The sequence below is a fragment of the Oncorhynchus nerka genome, linkage group LG16, assembly GCF_034236695.1.
Source record: "Oncorhynchus nerka isolate Pitt River linkage group LG16, Oner_Uvic_2.0, whole genome shotgun sequence".
Classification (NCBI taxonomy): Eukaryota; Metazoa; Chordata; class Actinopteri; order Salmoniformes; family Salmonidae; genus Oncorhynchus; species Oncorhynchus nerka.
Window position 1 is genome coordinate 7,854,418 of NC_088411.1, and position 26,608 is coordinate 7,881,025.

At 42.6% G+C, this 26,608-nt stretch overlaps 1 protein-coding gene across 4 annotated transcripts in view; it reads right to left on the reverse strand.

Moving 5' to 3' along the window:
• Positions 1-7,755: 7,755 nt before the first annotated feature.
• Positions 7,756-26,608, reverse strand: part of si:ch211-126c2.4 (mucin-17) — a 40,315-nt gene continuing 21,462 nt past the window's right edge. For 3 of the 4 annotated variants that reach the window (XM_029684474.2, XM_029684471.2, XM_029684472.2), the window contains exons 6-8: positions 25,468-25,539; positions 21,446-21,517; positions 7,756-7,892 (exon numbers count right to left, since the gene is read on the reverse strand). In XM_029684474.2, the coding sequence (XP_029540334.1) occupies positions 7,861-7,892; positions 21,446-21,517; positions 25,468-25,539 (176 nt within the window). In that variant the 3' untranslated portion in view covers positions 7,756-7,860. Of the gene's footprint in view, positions 7,893-21,445; positions 21,518-25,467; positions 25,540-26,608 lie in introns of those variants that run through there. The other variant, XM_065002383.1, reaches the window with a different exon arrangement.

Genomic DNA, 26,608 nt, shown 5'->3' on the forward strand with positions numbered 1-26,608 from the left:
TCTCCACACACAGACGCTTACAAAGCTCTCCCTCAACTTCCAAATCTAACCATAATTCTATCCTCCTGATTCCTGCTTATAAGCTAAATTAAAGCAGGAAGCACCAGTGACTCGGTCAATAAAAAAGTAGTTAGATGAAGCAGATGCTAAGCTACGGGACTGTTTTGCTAGCACAGACTGGAATATGTTCCGGGATTCTTCCTATGGCATTGAGGAGTACACCACATCAGTCATTGGCTTCGTCAATAAGTGCATCGATGATGTCGTCCCCACAGTGATCGTACATACATATACCCCAACCAGAAGCTATGGATTACAGGCAACATCCGCACTGAGCTAAAGGCTAGAGCTGCCACTTTCAGGGAGCGGGACTCTAACCCGGAAGCTTATCAGAAATCACGCTATGCCCTCCAACGAACCATCAAACAGGCAAAGCGTCAATACAGGACTAAGATCGAATCGTACAACACCAGCTCTGACGCTTGTCAGATGTGGCAGGGCTTGCAAATCATTACCGGACTACAAAAGGGAATCACAGCTGAGAGCTGCCCTATACAAAGGCCTACCAGAAGAGCTAAACTACTTCTATGCTCGCTTTGAGGCAAATAACACTGAAACAAGCATGAGAGCACCAGCTGTTCCAGAAGACTGTGTGATCACGTTCTCAGCATCCGATGTGAGTAAAACCTTTAAACAGCTCAACATTCACAAGGCCAGACGGATTACCAGGACATATACTGCGACAATGCACTGACCAACTGGCAAGTGTCTTCACTGACATTTTCAACCTCTCCCTGTCCGATTCTGTAATACCAACATGTTTAAATCAGACCACCATAGTGTTCTTGGGCACAGGGACTAAGGTAAACTGCCAAAAATAACTACAGACCCCGTAGCACCCACGTCTATAGCCATGAAGTGCTTTGAAATGGCTGGTCATGGCTTACAACACCATTATCCCAGAAACCCTAGACCCACTCCAATTTGCATACCACCCTAACAGATGATGCAATCTCTATTGCACTCCACACTGCCCTTTCCCACCTGAACAAAAGGAACACCTATGTGAGAATACTATTCATTGATTACAGCTCAGGGTTCAACACCATATTGCCCTCAAAGCTCATCAATAAGCTAAGGACCCTGGGACTAAACACCTCTCTCTGCAACTGGATCCTGGACTTCCTGATGGGCCGCCCCCGGGTGGTAAGGGTAGGTAACAACACATCCGCCACGTTGATCCTCAACATAGGGGCTCCTCAGGGGTGCGTGCTCAGTACCCTCCTGTACCTACTTTTCCCTCATGACTGCATGGCCAGCACCACATTAAGTTTGCCGATGACACAACAGTGCTAGGCATGATCACCAACAATGATGAGACAGCCTATAGGGAGGAGGTCAGAGACTTGCCAGGACAACAACCTCTCCCTCAACGTGATCAAGACAAAGGAGATGATTGTGGACTACAGGAAAAGAAGGACCGAGCACGCCTCCATTCTCATTGACGGGGCTGTAGTGGAGCAGGTTGAGAGCTTCAAGTTCCTTGGTGTCCATATCACCAACAAACTAACATGGTCAAAGCACACCAAGACCGTAGTGAAAAACCTATTCCCCCTCAGGAGACTGAAAAGATTTGGCATGGGTCCTCAGATACTCAAAAGGTTCTACAGCTGCACCATCGAGAGCATTGGTTGCATCACTGCCTGATATGGCAACAGCTCGGCCTCCGACCGCAAGGCACTACAGAGGGTAGTACGTACGGCCCAGTACATCACTGGGCCAAGAAGATTCTAAACATCTTCTAACCCCAAGCCGTAAGACTCCTGAATATCTAATCAAATGGCTACCCAGACTATTTGCATTGCCCCCCCCCCTTTACACCGCTGCTACTCTGTTATTATCTATGCATAGTCACTAATCACTCTACCTACATGTACATTACCTCGATTAACCAGTGCTACTGCACATTGGCTCTGTACCAGTACCCCCTGTATATACAGTGGGGCAAAAACGTATTTAGTCAGCCACCAATTGTGCAAGTTCTCCCACTTAAAAAGATGAGAGAGACCTGTAATTTTCATCATAGGTACACTTCAACTATGACAGACAAAATGAGGAGAAAAAAATCCAGACAATCACATTGTAGGATTTTTAATGAATTGATTTGCAAATTATGGTGGAAAATAAGGACTGAGTATAATCTGATTGGTGCCATTGGGAGCCGTTGTGCCTCACATTTATTCAAATTGGACATGGATAGTTTTCCAGGTGGTACTGTCTGGACCTGCGGGCTAGCAATCACGTGTACTTTCTTGAGTAATAGACTCAAACACTAGTGTGAAGGTGTCAGGTTTCACAGTAGAACTGTGGGGATTGTGTGTGTGGAGACCTATGCCCCCTGTCACTTCTGATTTATTGTCCTGGTTGCCTGGAGAGAGCCACTAAGCCAGTTGCTTTTCTGTGTGTGTAAGTTTGTGCGTGTCTTAGCATGTGTGATGTAGGTGACCCTAACCGAACAGATAGATGGAATTGCTATGTATTAACCTACAATGTTGTTACCACAGGTTTTGATATATACTTACAGCATAGCTAATACACACCTAATGTAAAGTGTGTTCAATGTTTCATCAAGGTCACAGCCATTTGAACTACTTGGGATGGACCTTATCGGAAAACTGACAGCGGACACCAGTATATCTGTGTTATGATTGACTACGTCACTAAATGGCCACAGGCATATCCCCTCCGCACAAAGTCTGCTAAGGAGGTCAGACTACATAATCACATTTTTCTATCAGTTTGAGGCACCCAAACGTACAGTTGAAGTCAGAAGCTTACATACACCTTAGCCAAATACATTTAACATTTCACAATTCCTGACATTTAATCCTAGTAAAAATTCCCTGTCTTAGGTCAGTTAGGATCACCACTTTATTTTAAGAATGTGAAATGTCAGAATAGTAGATTATGATTTAATTCAGCTTTCATTTATTTCATCACATTCCCTGTGGGTCAGAAGTTTAGATACACTCAATTAGTATTTGGTAGCATTTCCTTTAAAATGGTTTAACTTGGGCCAAACGTTTCGGGTAGCCTTCCACAAGCTTCCCACAATAAGTCGGTGGATTTTGGCCCATTCCTCATGACAGAGCTGATGTAACAGAGTCTGGTTTGTAGGCTTCCTTGCACGCGCACACTCAGTTCTGACAACACATTTTCCATAGGATTGAGGTCAGGGCTTTGTGATGGCCACTCCAATGCCTAGACTTTGTTGTCCTCAAGTCATTTTGCCACAACTTCATTGTCCATTTGGAAGACCCATTTGCGACCAAGCTTAGACTTCCTCACTGGCTTCAATTTATCCACAATTCTCCTTCCTCATGCCATCTATTTTGTGTACTGCACCAGACCCTCCTGCAGCAAAGCACCCCCACAACATGCCACCCCCGTGCTTCATGGTTGGGATGGTTTTCAGCTTGCAAGCATCCCCCCTTTTCCTCCAAACATAACGATGGTCATTATGGCCAAACAGTTCTATTTTTGTTTCATCAGACCAGAGGACATTTCTCCCAAAAGTATGATCTCCGTCCCCATGTGCAATTGCAAACCGTAGTCTGGCTTTTTGATGGCGGTTTTGGAGGAGTGCCTTCTTCCATGCCTTTCAGGTTATGTCGATATAGGACTCGTTTTACTGTACACTTTGTACCGGTTTCCTCCAACATCTTCACAAGGTCCTTTGCTGGGGTTCTGTGATTGAGTTGGACTTTTTTTTGCTTATACTTGCGTACTATTGTTTGTACAGATGAACGTGGTACCTTCAGGCATTTCAAATTCCTCCCAAGGATGAACCAGACTTGTGGAGGTCTACAATTTTCTGGTCTGATTTCTTTTGATTTTCCCATGATGTTAAGCAAAGAGGCACTGCAAATGAAGGTAGGCCATGAAATACATCCACAGGTACACCTCCAATTGACTCAAATGATGTCCATTAGCCTATCAGACACTTCTAAAGCCATGACATTTTCTGGAATTTTCCAAGCTGTGTGTATGTAAACTTCTGACCCACTGGAATTGAGATACAGTGAATTATAAGTGAAAAAATCTGTCTTTAAAAAAATTATTTTACCTTTATTTAACTAGGCAAGTCAGTTAAGAAGGCTTATCTTATTTACAATGACGGCCTAGGAACAGTGGGTTAACTGCCTATTCAGGTGCAGAACGACAGATGTGTACCTTGTCAGCTCGTGGGTTTGAACTTGCAACCTTCCGGTTACTAGTGCAACGCTCTAACCACTAGGCTACCCTGCCGCCCCGTCTAAACTATTGCTGGAAATATTACTTGTGTCATGCACAAAGTAGATGTCCTAACCGACTTGCCAAAACTATAGTTTGCTAACAAGAAATTTGTGGAGTGGCTGAATAACGAGTTTTAATTACGTCAACCTAAGTGTTTATAAACTTCCGATTTCAACTGTATACTACAGAAACTTAGACTCCAACCCCTAATATAACCTATTAAGGGGGCTAAAACCCTCCTGAACACGCTGTGCTCCAGTCTAACCTAGTATTTACAGTGGGCCTACTAAATCAACTCAGGCTTTTCTAGGTCCGTATCCTTTAATTGTTCAGCCTACTTTGCCTACCTTGTTTCTGGTGCCAGCTCCTTTTCCACTGATTCGGACTCCGTAGTTCCATTGTAAAATCGTGGTGAACCCCGTTCGCAGCACCAACTGTTAGGTTCGAAATAAACATAGTAAAAACTCACCGACGACCAGTAAAGCTCAAACCAAGTTTATTCACCCACTGGGTCACACAGCTGCATAAGAAAAACATGTTTACACAAGCACATATATTTATAACTTCCTCCTATGCCGAGTCTCCTCACACGTCTGGAGAGCCAATACATCTGTTGCTCGGCAGGAAGTTAAGTGATATGGGTAAAAAACTTCTCCCTACATGTGACCTGACCTCGGCCCCCATTACGCACTAATCAACAGCTATCCACCCTTATCAGTGACCGAAAGCATGCGATTGCTTTTCCCCTTACTTAGTAACATTCCAAGACCCTGGCCCATATCCAACCTCCACAATATACATTCCTCCTACACATATCCATTAACTTCTGGTGCAGCAAGTATTTCAAATTACAACCAAACAACTGAAACCAGACTGTGGCCCTTCTCTCCACTGGATACCTAATATCTAACAATAACATGTTCTGACAGAATGTAAACTCTGCATTCTCCTCGCCCTCAGTAACAAGAATAAGCATATTTCATATTCATGTTTTGAAGTCAGAATGCATCAAAGTTCTTGAAAATATGCCAATTTCAAAACATGAAATTTCAGTGAAACTGTGGTATTTTTCAAATGAAAATCAAGATATCAGTTTATCTCCATGCAATTTTTAAAACAATGCAGCTATTGGAGTAAACCTATTTTGGGTTAGGACAAGTAACTATAGCATGAGTAAGGGCAAACTTCATGTTAAGCTTGCACACTTTAATTGAACAAGACAAAAAATAAAATGCGTGTCTTATCAACCCCGGCAAGTAGGTCGGCATACGCATCACACTCATTAATCTGATTGGTTGAGTATGCGGACACTATGATTTTGTGGCAATTAATGACAATCCCATTTCAGGGGGGTCATAGGTACAAGTGAAAATGGCCGAGTAAAGGTTACACTTCATTTGAGAGACCTGTATTGGTTTAAAAACAGCATTATTGTGGAAATTAATACACCCACTATAACACAATGCTTGCAACATTCTAAATATTTAACATTCATGGATTTAATTTGGACAATTCAGTAGGAATATATCCTATTCTACAACAATGCTCTTGCTCAATCAAGATCTTGCTACCCCAAAAGTCCCAAAATAATTAAGTGTAGGCCTCTGAGGTGAACTCAGGACTGTAATCATGTAACACTGCCGTTTCATCCCTCAGGGCCGTTTCAGGTGTGCCCTACTCTGTTGGATCTTGGATGCCCATTTCAAAATAGTCCCCTACCCCCTATGCATGTGTAGATTATATAATTTTTTACCTGCAATACTAGGATTCAGAACTGTGGACAGCATATAACCAATTTACACGATTGGTTAATCATGAACTGGACCACCATTACCATGTAGGAGAATCTAGATGCTCTAACACACGCTGGTCCCAAAAATCGCTCCCCAAGTCAAGTCACTTGATATTTGCAGATCTGTACGGTCTCGTTAGCTATAAGCAGTGCAATGGTAAAGCTTCCACCATATTGCTTTACACCTTACAGATCTGCAGAGACGAAGGGTTACATCGATTTAGGAACATCCACTGATTACATCTCCATTCTCCAGCTTCCTTTTGTAGACCCCATTGAGTGATCATAACTCAACCAGACCTCACTACATTGTAGTCTATGACCTACAGGTAGTGGACAAAAAAAACAGAAAGCTGCATAAAATTGGGGACAGTAAGTATGCCAGCAAAAGTATGCCAGCAATTTCCTCATGAAAGAGGTGCATTCCTCCAACAGTATTCCAGACCCTTTTCAACCAGTATTCCAGACTATTCAACCGTGCATAACTTATAGACCCTGAAATTCTCCACTTATTTTAGTTTTAGTTCCAAGAGGTAAATCATCCCCTACATTGCAATCTCCTTCCAGAAATCACAACGCCTGGATAAGGGTTTACATATTAGCTAACCACATATATCAACCTCATGCCTGTGTACATTCACAACGTTGCATGCAACCTTAGGTTGCTTCATGCAGCAGGACTGAAAAATAAAATCAGCCTGGAACGGGACCAGTATATTCACACGGTACTTGTCACAATCACCACATCTTGCTAATAACCACTGGTGATCCAGTTTGGGGGTAGTCCAAACTGGTTAGATGTTAAATGGAGGTTCAGCTCCATGGATAACTACTAGAAAACACTTATGGGACGGTTTCGGAGACTCATTTATTTGTTTAATATTTATTTTACCTTTATTTAACTAGGCAAGTCAGTTAAGAACAAATTCTGATTTACAATGACGGCCTAGGAACAGTGGGTTAACTGCCTTGTTCAGGAGCAGAATGACAAATCTTTACCTTGTCACCTCAGGAATTCGATCTAGCTCTAACCACTAGGCTACCTGCCGCCCCCTCATTAAGCCTAGTCCTGGACTAACAAGCACTCGCAATGGAAATTCTCCACGGAAATCACTTATTCCAGGACTAAGCTTTATCTGGGTCTGGAAAACCGGCAAAATACACTGAATGTACAAAACATTAAGGGCACCTGCTCTTTCCATGACAGAGTGACCAGGTGAAAGCTATGATCCCTTATTTAATCCACTTTAAAATCAGTGTAGATGGAGGGGAGAAGACTGGTTTAAGAAGGATGTTTAAGCCTTGAGACATGGATTGTATGTGAGGGTGAATGAGCATGAAAAAGGATTCAAGAGCTTTTTAAAAGGGTATGCGAGTTGGTGCCAGGTGCACCGTTATGTCAAAATGCTGTGTTTTTCACGCTCAACACTTTCCCATGTGTATCAACAACGGTCCACCAGCCAAAGGACATTCAGCCAACCTGACAACTGTGGGACGCATTGGAGTTAACATGGGCCAGCATCCCTGTGAAACGCTTGACACCTTGTAGAGTCCATTCACCGATACAATGGAGGCCTATTGGGGGGGAAACTATGTTAGGACAGTGTGCCTAATGTTTGGTATGCTCAGTGTATGTCCTCTTCTAAACCTAAAAGAAAAACAACCAATAGGCATATCAAATCTTTATTAAATCTTAAACGTGAAACAATTTCATTTGAATCTGTTACTTATTCCATTTATCTGTGCAATCCATTCCATTTGTGTGTCTTCCTTTACAAATCCATCCCGTCACGATTACGTAGCTCTGGAATAAATTTGTCAGTCAAAAAGTTAGATTCAATTACCTGAAATGAGACTTCAATACAACTTACAGCCATTAGCAATGTGACATCAAAATACTTGCTCCATGTCCTGACTGCCAGACTAAATGGATGTGTAGTCCTGCAGGACATACCAGTTAGCAATTTTTTCCCCAAATGATCTGAGAATCCAGATTTTTATTGGTTTACCTCTAAAAGAGTACGGCCACACAGACACGGATTCTAATCATATATGATGTACTACATCATTGTCAAGTCAAATGTATTGGAATTTTGTGTCGAGTATTTTGGATGGAGCCAATGCTTTTTCAATGGGAGTCATCTGTTCCCAAATGAATGACAACGGAGATGATTGTCTGCCCAAAAAATGAATAACTGAACACAACTTTCCAATGAACTCGTCTGAAAACAGTTGATTTGAACTGTACTTTTGGAAGTCATTTACAATTTCAGTGTTCATGTGTCTGTACCCTTACCCAAACTCCACTTTTTTTTAAATAAAAAGCAGACACATTGTGCTTTTCATTTGACAGACAATCATTTTCATTGTTATTCATTCGGGAACGGATTACTTTCATTTAGGACTGACCCCATTTGGTCGATTGTTTGGTCGATCAAGAGTTCAGTTGAGCAGTGGAAAATATATATTTTACGCCACACAAGACACCTGCCTGATTCACACCTGTCTCAGTAGACTCCTCCATTGTGGCGGCCGCAGGGATGACCGTATCACCAGCAGTACATTTACCATATAAATTCTAATCTAAAATGTCTGTTTGGTTAAGGTTATTTCTGTTAATGCATTCAAATCATATTATGACAATCTTACCATTGTCAATGTAGGAGTGGACATGTTTGCAGAGCGCACAACCTAGGCTACATTTGTGAGAAACAAGTTTTGGTTTATTTCATTCCATTTAGGAGTTGTCAATTTATTAAATTGTCTTTTGTTTGGAGTGCTCCCATCAACCTTGACTAAGAACACACCTGATTACACATAGAACTAGGCCTAGGATTAGTTTTACTGGGGGTGGTCGTGTAATGTAAATATGTGCACAAGCACAAAACGTCAGTAAATTTGTACATGGCAACAGTAACAATTCTAGACAGAATAACCAACTCCAAGGTCCTCTGATAATAGTAGTCCCGTGCGAATCGACATCCCAGTGTTTTGAGAAAAATGTCTGTTTGACAGGTGTTGCTGACATTTCAGGCGCGAAAACAAGAACTGATTAGATAAATTGAACGAAGTGCTGCGCATAGGCTATATATGAAGGGCCTACATCACATATGTCAGAGTCAAGGCCCGCGGGCCACATCCGGCCCGCAAGAAGGTTTTTACGGCCCCTGGGATGATCTTGATTTATTATTAGAACCGGCCCGCAGCAAGCCGGCAGCCCGCAGATCTTTTACACGCACCAATACTACATTTCCCACAATGCAAAGGTGACGCACCGAGCAGTAGGCTGCTTCATTTCAATATTTATTGGCACAGCAGTCGTCAGCATCACAGTAAAATTAACTTTCAGATACCCATCAAAAATGGCAAAACGGAAGGTGGATACTGAGAACCGGGGGTTTCAAACAAGGTGGGAGTCGGAGTATATGTTCACGAAGGTAGCTGGAAAACCTGTGTGTCTTCTGTGTGGAGAAAGTGTGGCGGTACTGAAAGAGTATAATCTGAGACGACATTATGAAACGAAACACGCGGACAAAAACAAGAATATGGACATGGAACAAAGGCTACAAAAGGCAGAGGAATTAAAACGAGGCCTCAAATCTCGACAGGCTCTGTTCAAAAAAGCCAAATCACAAGGCCAGGCTGCTGTCAAGGCCAGTTTTATTTTGGCAGAAGAGATCGCTAAATCAGCCCGGCCATTTACGGAGGGGGATTTCATCAAAAACTGCATGATTAAAGTTTGTGACGAAGTTTGCCCAGAAAAAAGGCAACTCTTTTTAAATGTGAGTCTGAGCAGAAACACCATTGCCGAGAGAGTAGACCAGTTGTCCATCAATCTAAAAGAGCAGCTTGTGAAAAAGGGAAAAGATTTTATTGCATATTCCTTGGCTGTGGATGAGAGCACCGACATTTCTGACATTGCCCAGTTGTCAATTTTCATCCGCGGAGTGGACTCCAACCTAAGCGTGACAGAGGAGTTTTTGGCTTTACGTCCTATGCATGGCACAACTACGGGGCATGATTTGTATGAAGAGGTGTCAAGATGTGTAAATGAGATGGAGCTGCCTTGGGAAAAACTCGTGGGTTTGACAACCGACGGAGCACCTGCGATGTGTGGACACAGGAGCGGACTGGTGGCGAAGATACGGGAAAAGATGCAAGAGGAAAACGCGACAGGTGAGCTGACAGCTTATCATTGTATCATACACCAGGAAGCGTTGTGCGGTAAAGCCTTGAAAATGGAGCATGTAATGAGCATCATCACGCGCACAGTTAACTTTATCAGAGCCAAAGGTTTGAATCACCGCCAGTTCAAGGCATTTCTGACGGAGTTAGAAACGGAGCATGGTGATTTGCCTTATCACACAGAGGTGCGATGGCTAAGCCAGGGAAAGGTGCTTCAAAGATGTTTCGAGCTTCGTGAGGAGATTTGTCTGTTCTTGGACAGCAAAGGGAAAGACACAACACAACTCCGAGACGAAATGTTTCTGTGTGAAATGGCTTTTCTGTGTGACATTACGAGTCATCTGAATGCAATAAACTTGCAGCTGCAGGGTCGGGATCGTGTCATCTCTGATATGTACAGTACAGTGAAGGCATTTAAAACCAAACTGACTCTGTGGGAGACGCAGATGCGGAAAGAAAATTTGAGCCACTTTCCCAGCTGCCAGACCATGAAAGAGAAGCTCTCTACCAGTGCGTTCCCGAGCACACAGTTGGCTGATAAAATAGGTATGCTTGCCGCTGACTTTCGACGCCGATTTGCTGACTTTGAAGCACAAAAAGCAGGTTGGAACTGCTCGGTAACCCATTTGCTGTTGACGTGGAAAGCTCACCACCAAACCTCCAAATGGAGTTGATTGACCTCCAATGCAATGATGCACTGAGGGCAAAATATGCGGCAGTGGGTGCTGCGGAGTTCGCCCGTTTCCTCCCGGCACAATGCCCCAGCTGCGCATCCAGGCTGCTCAAACGTTGTCTATGTTTGGCAGCACATACCTGTGTGAACAACTGTTTTCTTTGATGAACCTGAACAAAACATCACACAGAAGTCGACTTACTGCTGAACACCTCCACTCAATTCTGAGGATTTCTTCAGCTCAGAGCCTTACCCCGAACATTGATGAACTTGTGGAAAAGATGGGACACCACCAAGTATCACCCTCAACCTCAAACAAGTGAACATTACTGTGCAATCACATATTTAGAGTTTTTACTCAGTTCAAGTTTAAAAGTTAAAATTTAATATTTGTTTTCACTGCATGTTACTTCTCCTTAAACAAAGTGTTGTTTTTGATTAATAGATTTTTGCACTTTATTTTTTGTATTTCAATCCAATTATATTTTAAAAATATTTCAGTTGAGTGGATGATAGAAAATTGCTATTATTGTTTTTTCTTTGAAGTAAATTTAGCCCACTTTTGCTAAAATAGAAAATATAGTCTACTGATGGTGCCTTGAATACCGGTTTCTTTCATTTAATGTTCATGTTATGGGGATATTTATATAAAGGAAATTTGTCTTTTGTGTCTGTTGAAAATTAAAGATTACTGACAGAGCCATAAGAAAATATTGCTTTATTTATCTGATCATATTGTAATATATTTGTTAGGTTTTCAGTAGGTTCAATTAGGTTCACTAGACTATATGCGTCATTTAAAAATTTTCAATGAACATTCGAACAGTCCGGCCCTCGTCTTGTAGCTGATTTTTTTATTTGGCCCTCCGTCCATTTGACTTTGACACCCCTGGCCTACATGGATCAACTTCAACAATGAATACTTTTGTTCATATGTTTTGTGTAAATAAATTGAATATTGCCAAATGCATCAGTTAAATATTGCGCCCTTGATTGATAGCAAAGCAGCATACAACTGACATAAACGTTTGGAAATGATAAAGTTCACTTTTGCATCGATAGCCTTAAAAACGCATCTCAAGTGCACTGTTTAGCTCACATCTGAAGGCTGGGGGGGAATTCAATTGCGGATCACTACAATATCATAATGTTTATGATCACACTTCCTCAATTCAAATATTATAGCGATACTGTACCTAAGATGGTTTGGTATGGTTTAGAAACTTGGGAACCAAGCTCGTATTTTCAGTGTAGCCCTGTTATCGGCTTTTCGCCTGGACTCAAAACCTCCAGGCTTCAGTCATAACTGCCAATTTATTTATTTTTTATAAAAAAAATAATGAATTACAGGAGGCAGTTTGGAAAAACAAATTCTGTCTGAATTTCATAACCAACGTTCAATAGAATTACTACTCCTGTGCAAATAGAGCTTAGTTTAATTGTCTAAGAATATTGACAAGAAACCCAACTTAATTAGGTCTATAAATCAATAACCTGACTTAAATGTATACAGCGCAATCGAAAGTATTCCGACCCCTTCCTTTTTTCCACATTTTCTTACATTACAGCCTTATTCTAAATTGGATTGAATAAAATAAAAATACTCAATCTACACACAATACCCCATAATGACAAAGTGAAAACAGGTTTATTTTATTTGATAAAAGACAGAAATGAAGGACTGTAAATCAGGTAGTCTGGGCCAGGTAAAATGGCGGACTGAACAGAGGTGCGGATCGCTTCAAGATAATTTTATTTATTTTAAAGTCTGACTAAATTTTAGCACTTCAACTCCATATACTCATGGGTAATAACCTTCAATCTGGAAAACACCACAAAATAAAATTAGGCTAGAGACATTTATAAACCAATATTACCAAAAACAATACATCCAAACATGACGGAGTAAACGGAGAACCCAACCCCAAACGAAAAACGTGTCTGACGGACACAGACGATTTATGATTTTCACCACCGGGAATGGCAAGGGTGGAAACCAATCTGTTAAAGTCGATAAATGATCAACTTCGCATACTTGAATGAGTCCGTAAAGATATAAAAAAGGAATTGAAGGCAAGCCTTGCGATGAGTGACGAAGAAGCTGCGACAACGGAGAAACAAACAAGCTAAAACGTTAGTCAATAAGATTGAAATGGAGGTTAACTTAAAAAGGAGAAAATGTTTCTGCGAGAAGCCTTACTTGACATACAGACTAGATCTATCAGAGAATCTGGTATCAAACAAAATGAGAGCGAAGATCCTGAAATTGTGGTGAAATCATTCTGACAGCGCTACAGATCCCAGGCGATGCTGTCGACAAAATCCAACTCGAACATGTACACCGTTTGGACAGAGGATGAGCGCCCAATTGTTGGCAAATTTGCATTCTTCGAAGATAAAATGGTTAAAAGCCTGGGTGAAAAGACTCGCTAGCACGAAAATAGGCACGAATGATCCGTACCAGAAGGAAATTGCAGAACAGCGCAAAGAGAATATATATTTTTTTTAAACACAAAAAAACTTGCAGCTCTCCTATAAACGGATTATTGATAACTAAATGTTCCGAGACACCAAGACTACTCCATAGCTATTCTAAATATGACTACGTTCCCATAGAGAAGTCAAAAAATGGAACACCCAATAATATCCACGTTAGGGATTGTAATATCAAAATAAAATACAACAATTGAAAAATAAATAATTAGATAAGACAGCATCAGAAGGGTAACAAAATAATACATCCTAAAATATAAGGAACTGGAACACAAAAGTACTAATTGTAGGGATAAAAACACAGCAAACGGGACACAGTATGTGGGTATGTGCGGTTGAATTGTGATGGTGTGTGTTGTGTTTGGAAAAAATGTGGCTTTGAGTGAAAAAAGAAAGTGGATGCAAATCCCAGAGCCCATGTTTGTCTGCGAGCAGGGGTTGTGAGATCACTTTCAATTTTGTGCAGATATGGGATATACATTTAATAATAAATTAGTTTATTGATTTATTGACCTATCATGACAAAACAGTCCAACCCTATACTCCCAACTGTTTTATGGGCCTACTGTAAGTAGCCTATCTGCAGCCAAAACAGAAAAATAAATGCGGTCAGAGACCCAATAAAGCATCACCAGCCCCTTGACTGCGCTCTTAAACAGCTTGGAAAATTCCAGAAAATTAAGTCATGGCTTTAGAAGCTTCTGATAGGCTAATTGACATCATTTGAGTCAATTGGTGGTGTACCTGTGGATGTATTTCAAGGCCTACCTTCAAACTTAGTGCCTCTTTGCTTGACATCGTGGGAAAATCAAAAGAAATCAGCCAAGATCTTAGAAAGTCTGGTTCATCCTAAGGGAGCAATTTCCAAAACGCCTGAAGGTACCACGTTCATCTGTACAAACAATAGTACACAAGTATAAACACCATCGGACATCGCAGCCGTCATACCGCTCAGGAAGGAGACGTGTTCGGTCTCTTAGAGATGAACGTACTTTGGTGCGAAAAGTGCAAATCAATCCCAGAACAGCAAAAGGAACTTGTGAAGATGCTGAGGAAACAGATACAAAAAAATCTACAGAGGGGCAAAAAAGTATTTAGTCAGCCACCAAGTGTGCAAGTTCTCCCACTTAAAAAGATGAGGCCTGTAATTTATCATAGGTACACTTCAACTATGACAGACAAAATGAGAAGGAAAAAAATCCAGAAAATCACATTGTAGGATTTTTTATGAATTTATTTGCAAATTATGTTGGAAAATAAGTATTTGGTCAATAACAAAAGTTTCTCAATACTTTGTCATATACCCTTTGTTGGCAATGACAGAGGTCAAACATTTTCTGTAAGTCTTCACAAGGTTTTCACACACTGTTGCTGGTATTTTGGCACATTCCTCCATGCAGATCTCCTCTAGAGCAGTGATGTTTTGGGGCTGTTGCTGGGCAACACGGACTTTCAACTCCCTCCAAAGCTTTTCTATGGGGTTGAGATCTGGAGACTGGCTAGGCCACTCCAGGACCTTGAAATGCTTCTTACGAAAACACTCCTTTGCCCGGGCGGTGTGTTTGGGATCATTGTCATGCTGAAAGACCCAGCCACGTTTCATCTTCAATGTCCTTGCTGATGGAAGGAGGTTTCACTCAAAATCTCACGATACATGGGCCCATTCATTCTTTCCTTTACACGGATTAGTCGTCCTGGTCCCTTTGCAGAAAAACAGCCCCAAAGCATGATGTTTCCACCCCCATGCTTCACAGTTTATTTATTTATTTTTCTTGGGCCTCTATAACTATATCTATTGTTTTTTTTTTGTGTGATTTGGATTAATCCCCTCTACCACACGGAACCCCACTAATCTACCGACGGAACGCACAAGGTGGCTAATAACAGACCTCCATCCTATGCTAGCTTGCTACCGATGGCCTGGCTAGCTGTCTAAATCGCCGTGACCCCAACCAACCTCTCTACTCACTGGACCCTTTTGATCACTCGACTAAGCATGCCTCTCCGTAATGTCAATATGCCTTGTCCATTGCTGTTCTGGTTAGTGTTTATTGGCTTATTTCACTGTAGAGCCTCTAGTCCTGCTCACTATACCTTATCCAACCTATTAGTTCCACCACCCACACATGCGATGACATCTCCTGGTTTCAATGATGTTTCTAGAGACAATATCTCTCTTCATCACTCAATACCTAGGTTTACCTCCACTGTATTCACATCCTACCATACCTTTGTCTGTACATTATACCTTGAAGCCATTTTATCGCCCTCAGAAACCTCCTTTTACTGTTCCAGACGACCAATTCTTATTACTTTTAGCCGTACCCTTATCCTACTCCTCCTCTGTTCCTCTGGCGATGTAGAGGTGAAAACAGGCCCTGCAGTGCCTAGCTCCACTCCTATTCCCCAGGCGCTCTCTTTTGATGACTTCTGTAACCGTAATAGCCTTGGTTTCATGCATGTTAACATTAGAAGCCTCCTCCCTAAGTTTGTTCTATTCACTGCTTTAGCACACTCTGCCAACCCGGATGTTCTAGCTATGTCTGAATCCTGGCTTAGGAAGACCACCAAAAATTCTGAAATGTTAATCCCAAACTACAACATTTTCAGACAAGATAAAACTGCCAAAGGGGGCGGTGTTGCAGAGTTCTGTCCTACTATCCAGGTCTGTACCCAAACAATTTTTAACTTCTACTTTTAAAAATCCACCTCTCTAAAAACAAGTCTCTCACCGTTGCCGCCTGCTATAGACCACCCTCTGCCCCCAGCTGTGCTCTGGACACCATATGTGAACTGATTGCCCCCCATCTATCTTCAGAGCTCGTGCTGCTAGGCAACCTAAACTGGAACATGCTTAACACCCCAGCCATCCTACAATCTAAGCTTGATGCCCTCAATCTCACGCAAAATATCAATGAACCTACCAGGTACCACCCCAAAGCCATAAACACGGGTACCCTCATAGATATCATCCTAACCAACTTGCCCTCTAAATACACCTCTGCTGTCTTCAACCAAGATCTCAGCGATCACTGCCTCATTGCCTGCATCCGTAATGGGTCAGCGGTCAAACGACCTCCACTCATCACTGTCAAACGCTCCCTGAAACACTTCAGCGAGCAGGCCTTTCTAATCGACCTGGCCGGGGTATCCTGGAAGGATATTGATCTTATCCCGTCAGTAGAGGATGCCTGGATATTTTTTTTAAATGCCTTCCTAACCATCTTAAATAAACATGCCCCATTCAAGAAATTTAGAACCAGGAACCCTTGGTTCTCCTCAGACCTGACTGGCCTTAACCAACACAAAAACATCCTATGGCGTTCTGCATAAGCATCGAACAGCCCCCGTGATATGCAGCTGTTCAGGGAAGCTAGAAACCATTATACACAGGCAGTTAGAAAAGCCAAGGCTAGCTTTTTCAAGCAGAAATTTGCTTCCTGCAACACTAACTCAAAAAAGTTCCGGGACACTGTAAAGTCCATGGAGAATAAGAACACCTCCTCCCAGCTGCCCACTGCACTGAAGATAGGAAACACTGTCACCACTGATAAATCCACCATAATTGAGAATTTCAATAAGCATTCTTCTACAGCTGGCCATGCTTTCCACCTGGCTACTCCTACCCCGGTCAACAGCACTGCACCCCCCAAAGCCTTCCCCATTTCTCCTTCTCCCAAATCCGTTCAGCTGATGTTCTGAAAGAGCTGCAAAATCTGGACCCCTACAAATCAGCCGGGCTAGACAATCTGGACCCTTTCTTTCTAAAATTATCTGCCGAAATTGTTGCCACCCCTATTACTAGCCTATTCAACCTCTCTTTCGTGTCGTCTGACATTCCCAAATATTGGAAAGCAGCTGCGGTCATCCCCCTCTTCAAAGGGGGGGGGTCACTCTTGACCCAAACTGCTACAGACCTATATCTATCCTACCATGCCTTTCTAAGGTCTTCGAAAGCCAAGTCAACAAACAGATTACCGACCATTTCGAATCTCAGCCACGCTCAAGGTCCTAAATGATATCTTAACCACCATCGATAAGAAACATTACTGTGCAGCCGTATTCATTGATCTGGCCAAGGCTTTCGACTCTCCACATCCTCATCGGCAGACTCGACAGCCTTGGTATCTCAAATGATTGCCTCGCCTGGTTCACCAACTACTTCTCTGATGGAGTTCAGTGTGTCAAATCGGAGGGTCTGCTGTCCGGACCTCTGGCAGTCTATGGGGGTGCCACAGGGTTCAATTCTTGGACCGACTCTCTTCTCTGTATACATCAATGAGGTCGCTCTTGCTGCTGGTGAGTCTCTGATCCACCTCTACGCAGACGACACCATTCTGTATACTTCTGGCCCTTCTTTGGACACTGTGTTAACAACCCTGCAGGCAAGCTTCAATGCCATACAACTCTCCTTCCATGGCCTCCAATTGCTCTTAAATACAAGTAAAACTAAATGAATGCTCTTCAACCGATCGCTACCTGCACCTGCCCGCCCGTCCAACATCACTACTCTGGACGGCTCTGACTTAGAATACGTGGACAACTACAAATACTTAGGTGTCTGGTTAGACTGTAAACTCTCCTTCCAGACCCATATCAAACATCTCCAATCCAAAGATAAATCTAGAATTGGCTTCCTATTTCGCAACAAAGCATCCTTCACTCATGCTGCCAAACATACCCTTGTAAAACTGACCATCCTACCAATCCTCGACTTTGGCGATGTCATTTACAAAATAGCCTCCAATACCCTACTCAACAAATTGGATGCAGTCTATCACAGTGCAATCCGTTTTGTCACCAAAGCCCCATATACTACCCACCATTGCGACCTGTACGCTCTCGTTGGCTGGCCCTCGCTTCATACTCGTCACCAAACCCACTGGCTCCATGTCATCTACAAGACCCTGCTAGGTAAAGTCCCCCCTTATCTCAGCTCGCTGGTCACCATAGCATCTCCCACCTGTAGCAGACGCTCCAGAAGGTATATCTCTCTAGTCACCCCCAAAACCAATTCTTTCTTTGGCCGCCTCTCTTCCAGTTCTCTGCTGCCAATGACTGGAACGAACTACAAAAATCTCTGAAACTGGAAACACTTCTCCCTCACTAGCTTTAAGCACCAACTGTCAGAGCAGCTCACAGATTACTGCACCTGTACATAGCCCACCTATAATTTAGCCCAAACAACTACCTCTTTCCCTACTGTATTTAATTTATTTATTTTGCTCCTTTGCACCCCATTATTTTTTATATCTACTTTGCACATTCTTCCATTGCAAATCTACCATTCCAGTGTTTTACTTGCTATATTGTATTTACTTTGCCACCATGGCCTTTTTTTGCCTTTACCTCCCTTATCTCACCTCATTTGCTCACATTGTATATAGACTTGTTTATACTGTATGTTTGTTTTACTCCATGTGTAACTGTGTCGTTGTATGTGTCGAACTGCTTTGCTTTATCTTGGCCAGGTCGCAATTGTAAAATAAACTTGTTCTCAACTTGCCTACCTGGTTAAATAAAGGTGAAATATATTTTTTTAAACAGTAGGTATGGTGTTCTTTGGATGCAACTCAGCATTCTTTGTCCTCCAAACACGACGAGTTGAGTTTTTACCAAAAAGTTATATTGTGGTTTCATCTGACCATATGACATTCTCCCAATCTTCTTCTGGATCATCCAAATGCTCTCTAGCAAACTTCAGACGGGCTTGGACATGTACTGGCTTAAGCAGGGGTACACTGCAGGATTTGAGTCCCTGGCGGCGTAGTGTGTTACTGATGGTAGGCTTTGTTACTTTGGTCCCAGCTCTCTGCAGGTCATTCACTAGGTCCCCCCGTGTGGTTTTGGGATTTTTGCTCACCGTTCTTGTGATCATTTTGACCCCACGGGGTGAGATCTTGCGTGGAGCCCCAGATCGAGGGAGATCAGTGGTCTTGTATGTCTTCCATTTCCTAATAATTGCTCCCACAGTTGATTTCTTTAAACAAGCTGCTTACCTATTGCAGATTCAGTCTTCCCAGCCTGGTGCAGGTCTACAATTTTGTTTCTGGTGTCCTTTGAAAGCTCTTTGGTCTTGGCCATAGTGGAGTTTGGAGTGTGACTGTTTTAGGTTGTGGACAGGTGTCTTTTATACTGATAACAAGTTCAAACAGGTGCCATTAATACAGGTAACGAGTGGAGGACAGAGGAGCCTCTTAAAGAAGAAGTTACAGGTTTGTGACAGCCAGAAATCTTGCTTGTTTGTAGGTGACCAAATACTTATTTTCCACCATAATTTGCAAATAAATCTATTAAAAATCCTACAATGTGATTTTCAGGATTTTTTCCCCCTCGTTTTGTCTGTCATAGTTGAAGTGTACCTATGATGAAAATTACAGGCCTCATTTTTTTAAGTGGGAGAACTTGCACAATTGGTGGCTGACTAAATACTTTTTTGCCCCACTGTATATACACAGTAAAATGAGCCCTTTGTCGACAACCTGAAAGGCCACTTAGCAAGGAAGCAAGCAAGCAAGCCACTGCGCAAAAACCGCCATAAAAAAGCCAGACTACGGTTTGCAACTGCATATGGGGGCAAAGATGGTACTTTTTGGTCCTAACTGACCTAAGAAGAATTTTTACGAGGATGTCAAGAAATGTGAAAAACTGAGTTTAAATATATTTGGCTAAGGTGTATGTAAACTTCAGACTTCAACTGCATACAAATAAAGATATGGACGATAACGGTGCTGGTGGAAAGCTATGGCTGGCAACAACACCTGACTCCGTACTTCAGGCCGCTGCCACAGATCAAGCAGTACCAGCACTTCTTTGGCCTGAATGCCAAGCTGGAGGTAACCTGGCACCACCACTATGGTGAAGCGTGGTGGTGGCAGCATCATCCAGTGGGGATGGTTTTCAGCAGCAGGGACTGGTAGACTAGTCCAGATCGAGGGAAAGATGAACGGTGCAAAGTACAGAGATCCTTGATGAAAACCTTCTCCCGAGTGCTCAGGACCTCAGACTGGGGAGAAGGTTCACCTTCCAACAAGACAATGACCCTAAGGACACAGCCAAGACAACACAGGAGTGGCTTCGGGACAAGTCTGAATGTCCTTGAGTGGTTCAGCCAGAGCCCGGACTTGAACCCGATCTAACATCTCTGGAGAGACCTGAAAATAGCTGCGCAGCGACGCTCCCCAGCCAACCTGACAGAGCTTGAGGATTTGCAGAGAAGAATGGGAGAAACTCCAAATACAGTTGTGCTAAGCTTGTAGAGTCATACCGAAGAAGACTCAAGGCTGTAATCGCTGCCAAAAGGTGCTTCAACAAAGTACAGAGTAAAAGGGTCTGAATACTTATGTAGATGTGATATTTCATTTTGTAATTAAAAAAAAAAAAATTGCACAAAAAAAAAAAATCTATAAACCCATTTTGCTTTATCATTATAGGGTACTGTGTATAAATTGATGAATGGAAAAAACAATTTACCCATTTTAGAATAAGGCTGGAACATAACAAAAAGTCAAGGGGTCTGAACACTTTCTGAATGCACTAGAACAGGATTATCTATTTTGGATGCAATTTGAATAGAGTTGATGGATAGATAGAAAGAGACTGCGAGAGAGTGTTTGCGAGTTCACTGATTTAAAGCAACAATATTCGAGTGATGGGCTGTTTTAAAACTCTTACCATGATGAGATACGTAGGTCTACGTGCATTGTGAACTGCGCTCCATATTGAGATGGGCTGTCGGTCCCCACCTTGAGCGTCAATTCATCACGCAAGGCCGTAGAGAAGCTATATTTAGACGTCGCATATAATTTAACAGTTCCATTTCACGCCATGCTGTTCATGTAAAGGTATAATTTACCAGTTTCTCGCAGCTATTTATCCCGGGAAAAGGGAGTGGTTTTGGGCAGTAAATCTCAGTAAGCAGGGTTCCCGCCATTCAACCGTAGGCTGTAACCCCCCCCCCACACCATAGAAAAAAACATGACAGAAATGTTCAATTTGAATAATACCTGCTTGCAGTCTCTCATTTTCTTGACGACACATCTCCAGTTCTTGCTGAAGTAGCACATAGTTTGCACACCCTGCAAGAAAATCAATAGACAGATTGATCATTCTGTGACTACTTGGCCAGTGGTTACAAAGTGCATTGATGGCTTTTTGGGAATAAACTTAGTCTTCCCATCTGTGGCGTAAGGCCGGTAGAGTGACCCTGAGGGACCAGTACCAACAACCAACGTGTTTCACATGGGCTCGGTCTCAAAAAAAAGTGCATGGAACGTGAATATGGAAGGTGCGTCACAATCGCTAAATGTAAACAACTGGTGACATGTTGACATGGCAGCATTGCTATTGTAAAGTAACGCTAGAAGCAAGAGCAGCATCTCCTGCTTGTTCAGAGTGAGCGGTCGGTCTACCAGAAGATGGTTGATGACTGCAAGACCACCTGTCAAGACCTGCAGCTGTCTCTGGGGGCCCCTACTGAACCAGCAAGCAAAGACATCAGGATGCATTACAACTTTGATTTTGCTCAACAAGCAAGCAACATTTCCTCATTTATACTGATTAAGGACATAGATGGCTAGATATACAGTTGAAGTCGGAAGTTTACATACACTTAGGTTTGAGTTATTAAAACTCGTTTTTCAACCACTCCACAAAATTCTTGTTAACAAACTATAGTTTTGGCAAGTCGGTTAGGACATCTACTTTGTGCATGACAAGTCATTTTTCCAAAAATTGTTTACAGACAGATTATTTCACTTATAAATTTACTGTATCACAATTCCAGTGGGTCAGAAGTTAACATACACTAAGTTGACTGCCTTTAAACAGCTTGGAAAACTCCAGAAAAAAATGTCATGGCCTTAGAAGCTTCTGATATGTAAATTAGCCTAATTTGAGTCAATTGGAGGTGTACCTGTGGATGCGGTTCAAGGTCGACCTTCAAACTCAGTGCCTCTTTGCTTGACATCATGGGAAAATCAAAATAAATCAGCCAAGACCGCAGAAAAGAAATTGTAGACCTCCACAAGTCTGGTTCATCCTTGGGAGCAATTTCCAAACGCCTGAAGGTACCACGTTCATCTGTACAAACAATAGTACGCAAGTATAAACACCATGGGACCACGCAGCCGTCATACCGCTCAGGAAGGAGACGCAGAGATGAATGTACTTTTGTGCGAAAAGTGCAAATCAATCCCAGAACAGCAGCAAAAAGGACCATGTGAAGATGCTGGAAGAAACAGGTACAAAAGTATCTATACCAACAGTAAAACGAGTCCTATATCAACATAACCTGAAAGGCCGCTCAGCAAGGAAGAAGCCACTGCTCCAAAACTGACATACAAAAGCCAGACTACTGTTTGCAAGTGCACATGGGGACAAAGATGGTACTTTTTGGAGAAATGTCCTCTGGTCTGATGAAACAAAAATATAACTTTTTGGCCATAATGACCATCATCATGTTTGGAGGAAAAGGGGGAAGGCTTGCAAGCCAAAGAACACCATCTCAACCGTGAAGCATGGAGGTAGCAGCATCATGTTGTGGGGGTGTTTTGCTGCAGGAGGAACTGGTGCACTTAAAAATATATGGCATCCTGAGGAAGGAAAATGATGTGGATATATTGAAGCAACATCAAGACATCAGTCAGGAAGTGAAAGCTCGGTTGCAAATGGGTCTTCCAAATGGACAATGGCCCCAAGCAAACTTCCAAAGTTGTGGCAAAATGGCATAAGGACAACAAAGTCAAGGTATTGGAGTGGCCATCACAAAGCCTGACAATCTTATAGATCATTTGTGGGCAGAACTGAAAAAGCATGTGCGAGCAAGGAGGCCTCCAGACCTGACTGTTACACCAGCTCTGTCAGGAGGAATGGGCCAAAATTCACCCAATTTATTGTGAGAAGCTTGTGGAAGGCTACCCAAAACATTTGACCCAAGTTAAACAATATAAAAGGCAATGCTACCAAATACTAATTGAGTGCATTTAAACTTTTGACCCACTGGGAATGTGACGAAGACATAAAATAATTCTCTACTATTATTCTGACATTATTAAAATAAAGTGGCGATCCTAACTGACCCAAGACAGGGAATTTTTACTAGGATTAAAATGTCAGGAATAGTGAAAAACTGAGTTTAAAATGTATTTGGCTATAAGCTGTATGTAAACTTCTGACTTCAACTGTATATAAATAAAGATATGGATGATATGGTGCTGGTGGAAAGCTATGGCTGGCAATAACACCTGACTCCGTACTTCAGGCCGCTGCCACAGATCAAGCAGTACCAGCACTTCTTTGGCCTGAATGCCAAGCGTCACGTCTGGAGGAAACCTGGCACCACCACTACAGTGAAGCGTGGTGGTGGCAGCATCATGCAGTGGGGATGGTTTTCAGCAGCAGGGACTGGTAGACAAGTCCGGATCGAGGGAAAGATGAACGGTGCAAAGTACAGAGATCCTTGATGAAAACCTTCGAGTGCTCAGGACCTCAGACTGGGGAGAAGGTTCACCTTCCAACAAGACAACGACCCTAAGCACACAGCCAAGACAACACAGGAGTGGCTTCGGGACAAGTCTGAATGTTCTTGAGTGGTTCAGCTAGAGCCTAGACTTGAACCCAATCGAACATGTCTGGAGAGACCTGAAAATAGCTGTGCAGCGACACTCCCCAGCCAACCTGACAGAGCTTGAGAGGATCTGCAGAGAACAATTGGAGAAACTCCCCAAATACAGGTGTGCCAAGCTTGTAGTGTCATACCGAAGACTCAAATCAAAGTTTGTCACGTGCACCGAATACAACAGTAAAATGCTTACTTACAGGCTCTAACCAATTGTGCAAAAAAAAAGTATTAGGTGAACAATAAGTAAGTAAAGAAATAAAAACAGTAAAAAGATAACAGCAGCAAGGCTACATACAGACACCGGTTAGTCGGGCTGATTGAGGTAGTATGTACATGTAGATATGGTTAAAGTGACTATGCATATATGATGAACAGAGAGTAGCAGAAGCGTAAAAGTGGGGTTGGGGGGGGGGGGGGGTCTTACACAATACAAACAACAGGAGTCTTATGGCCTGGGGGTAAAAACTGTTGAGAAGCCTTTTTGTCCTAGACTTGGCACTCCAGTACCGCTGGAATGCCAAGTCATGTGGTAATAGAGAGAACAGTCTATGACTGGGGTGACTGGGGTCTTTGACAATTTTTAGGGCTTTCCTCTGAAACCGCCTGATGTAGAGGTCCTGCATGGCAGGCAGCTTAGCCCCAGTGATGTGCTGGGCCGTGCGCACTACCCTCTGTAGTGCCTTGCGGTCGGAGGCCGAGCTCTTGCTGTACCAGGCAGTGATGCAACCAGTCAGGATGTTGCAGCTGTAGAACCTTGAGGATCTCAGGACAAATGCCAAATCCTTTTAGTTTCCTGAGGGGGAATAGGCTTTGTCGTGCCCTCTTCACGACTGTCTTGGTGTGTTTGGACCATTCTAGTTTGTTGGTGATGTGGACACCAAAGAACTTGAAGCTATCAACCTGCTTGAGGCTGAAATCGCTACCAAAGGTGGTTCAACAAAGTAGAGTAAAAGGGTTGATGGATAGAGAGAAAGACTGCAAGAGAAAGACTGCGAGAGAGAGAGACTGCGAGAGAGTGTTTGCGAGTTCACTGATTTAAAGCAACAATATTCGAGTGATGGGCTGTTTTAAAACGCTTACCATGATGAGATACGTAGGTCTAAGTGCATTGTGAACTGCGCTCCATATTGAGATGGGCTGTCTGTCCCCACCTTGAGCGTCAATTCATCATGCAGAGGCCGTAGAGAAGCCATATTTAGGCATTGCATATAATTTATCAGTTCCATTTTACGCCATGCTGTTCATGTAAAGGTATTATAATTGACCAGTTTCTCACAGCTTTTTATCCCGGGAAAAGGGAATTGTTTTGGACTGTAAATCTCAGTAAGCAGGGTTCCCTCCATTCAACTGTAGGCTGTAACCCTCCCAAAGAAAAAACATGATAGAAATGTTCCATTTGAATAATACCTGCTTGCAGTCTCTCATTTTCTTGACGACACGTCTCCAGTTCTTGCTGAAGTAGCACACAGTTTGCACACCCTGCAAGAAAATCAATAGACAGATTGATCATTCTGTGACTACTTGGCCAGTGGTTACAAAGTGCATTGATGGCTTTTTGGGAATAAACTTAGTCTTCCCATCTGTGGCGTAAGGCCGGTAGAGTGACCCTGAGGGACCAGTACCAAGAACCAACGTGTTTCACATGGGTTCCGTCTCAAAAAAAAAGTGCATGGAAAGTGAATATGGAAGGTGCGTCACAATTACTACATGTAAACAACTGGAGACACCGTGTCATTTTTGGAGACATGTTATTGACATGGCAGCATTGCTATTGTACAAGAATGCTAAAATATTTATCTGGAATTTGTCTTTCAGCATCAGTAGGACACACCTGACTCTCCGCCACCAGTCATTTAAAAGAGAACTGTCTAATGCCTCCCATCAAAAAGAGCTGGCCCAATCCAGCACAGGTTACACCTGAAGCATGAGGACTTGCAGCGAGTGGTGAACTTCAACTATGCAGAGGATAATGCAATAGTATTGCCAGGACGCCACCCAGGTGGAATGGGAATTAGAATGTTTGTGCTGTTCTAATAACCAATTTCTGTGTTCATGCATGTTGTTTTGAGAACTGAGATTTCTCAGTTAAGGTCTCAGCTTAGAGAGAAGCCTCGTGAGGTGTTGGTCTGTCACATGTTATGAAACAGTATTGGTTAGTCACATGAAACAAAATGGTAATGATTAATTATGCTAAATCATGCAAATATAACTTTATATATGGCTACACACAGACAACTGTTGGGACTGCCGCAGGAGAGCTCCCGATTGAGATGTGTACAATAAAACTGTGAAGGACCTCGGCGTTACTCTGGACCCCGATCTCTTTTGACGAACATATCAAGACTGTTTCAAAGACAGCTTTTTTCCATCTACGTAACATTGCAAAAATCAGAAACTTTGTCCAAAAATGCAGAAAAATTCATCCATGCTTGTGTTACTTCTGGGTTAGACTACTGAAATGCTCTACTTTCCGGCTTCCCGGATAAAGTACTAAATAAACTTCAGTTAGTGCTAAATACGGCTACTAGAATCCTGACTAGAACCAAAC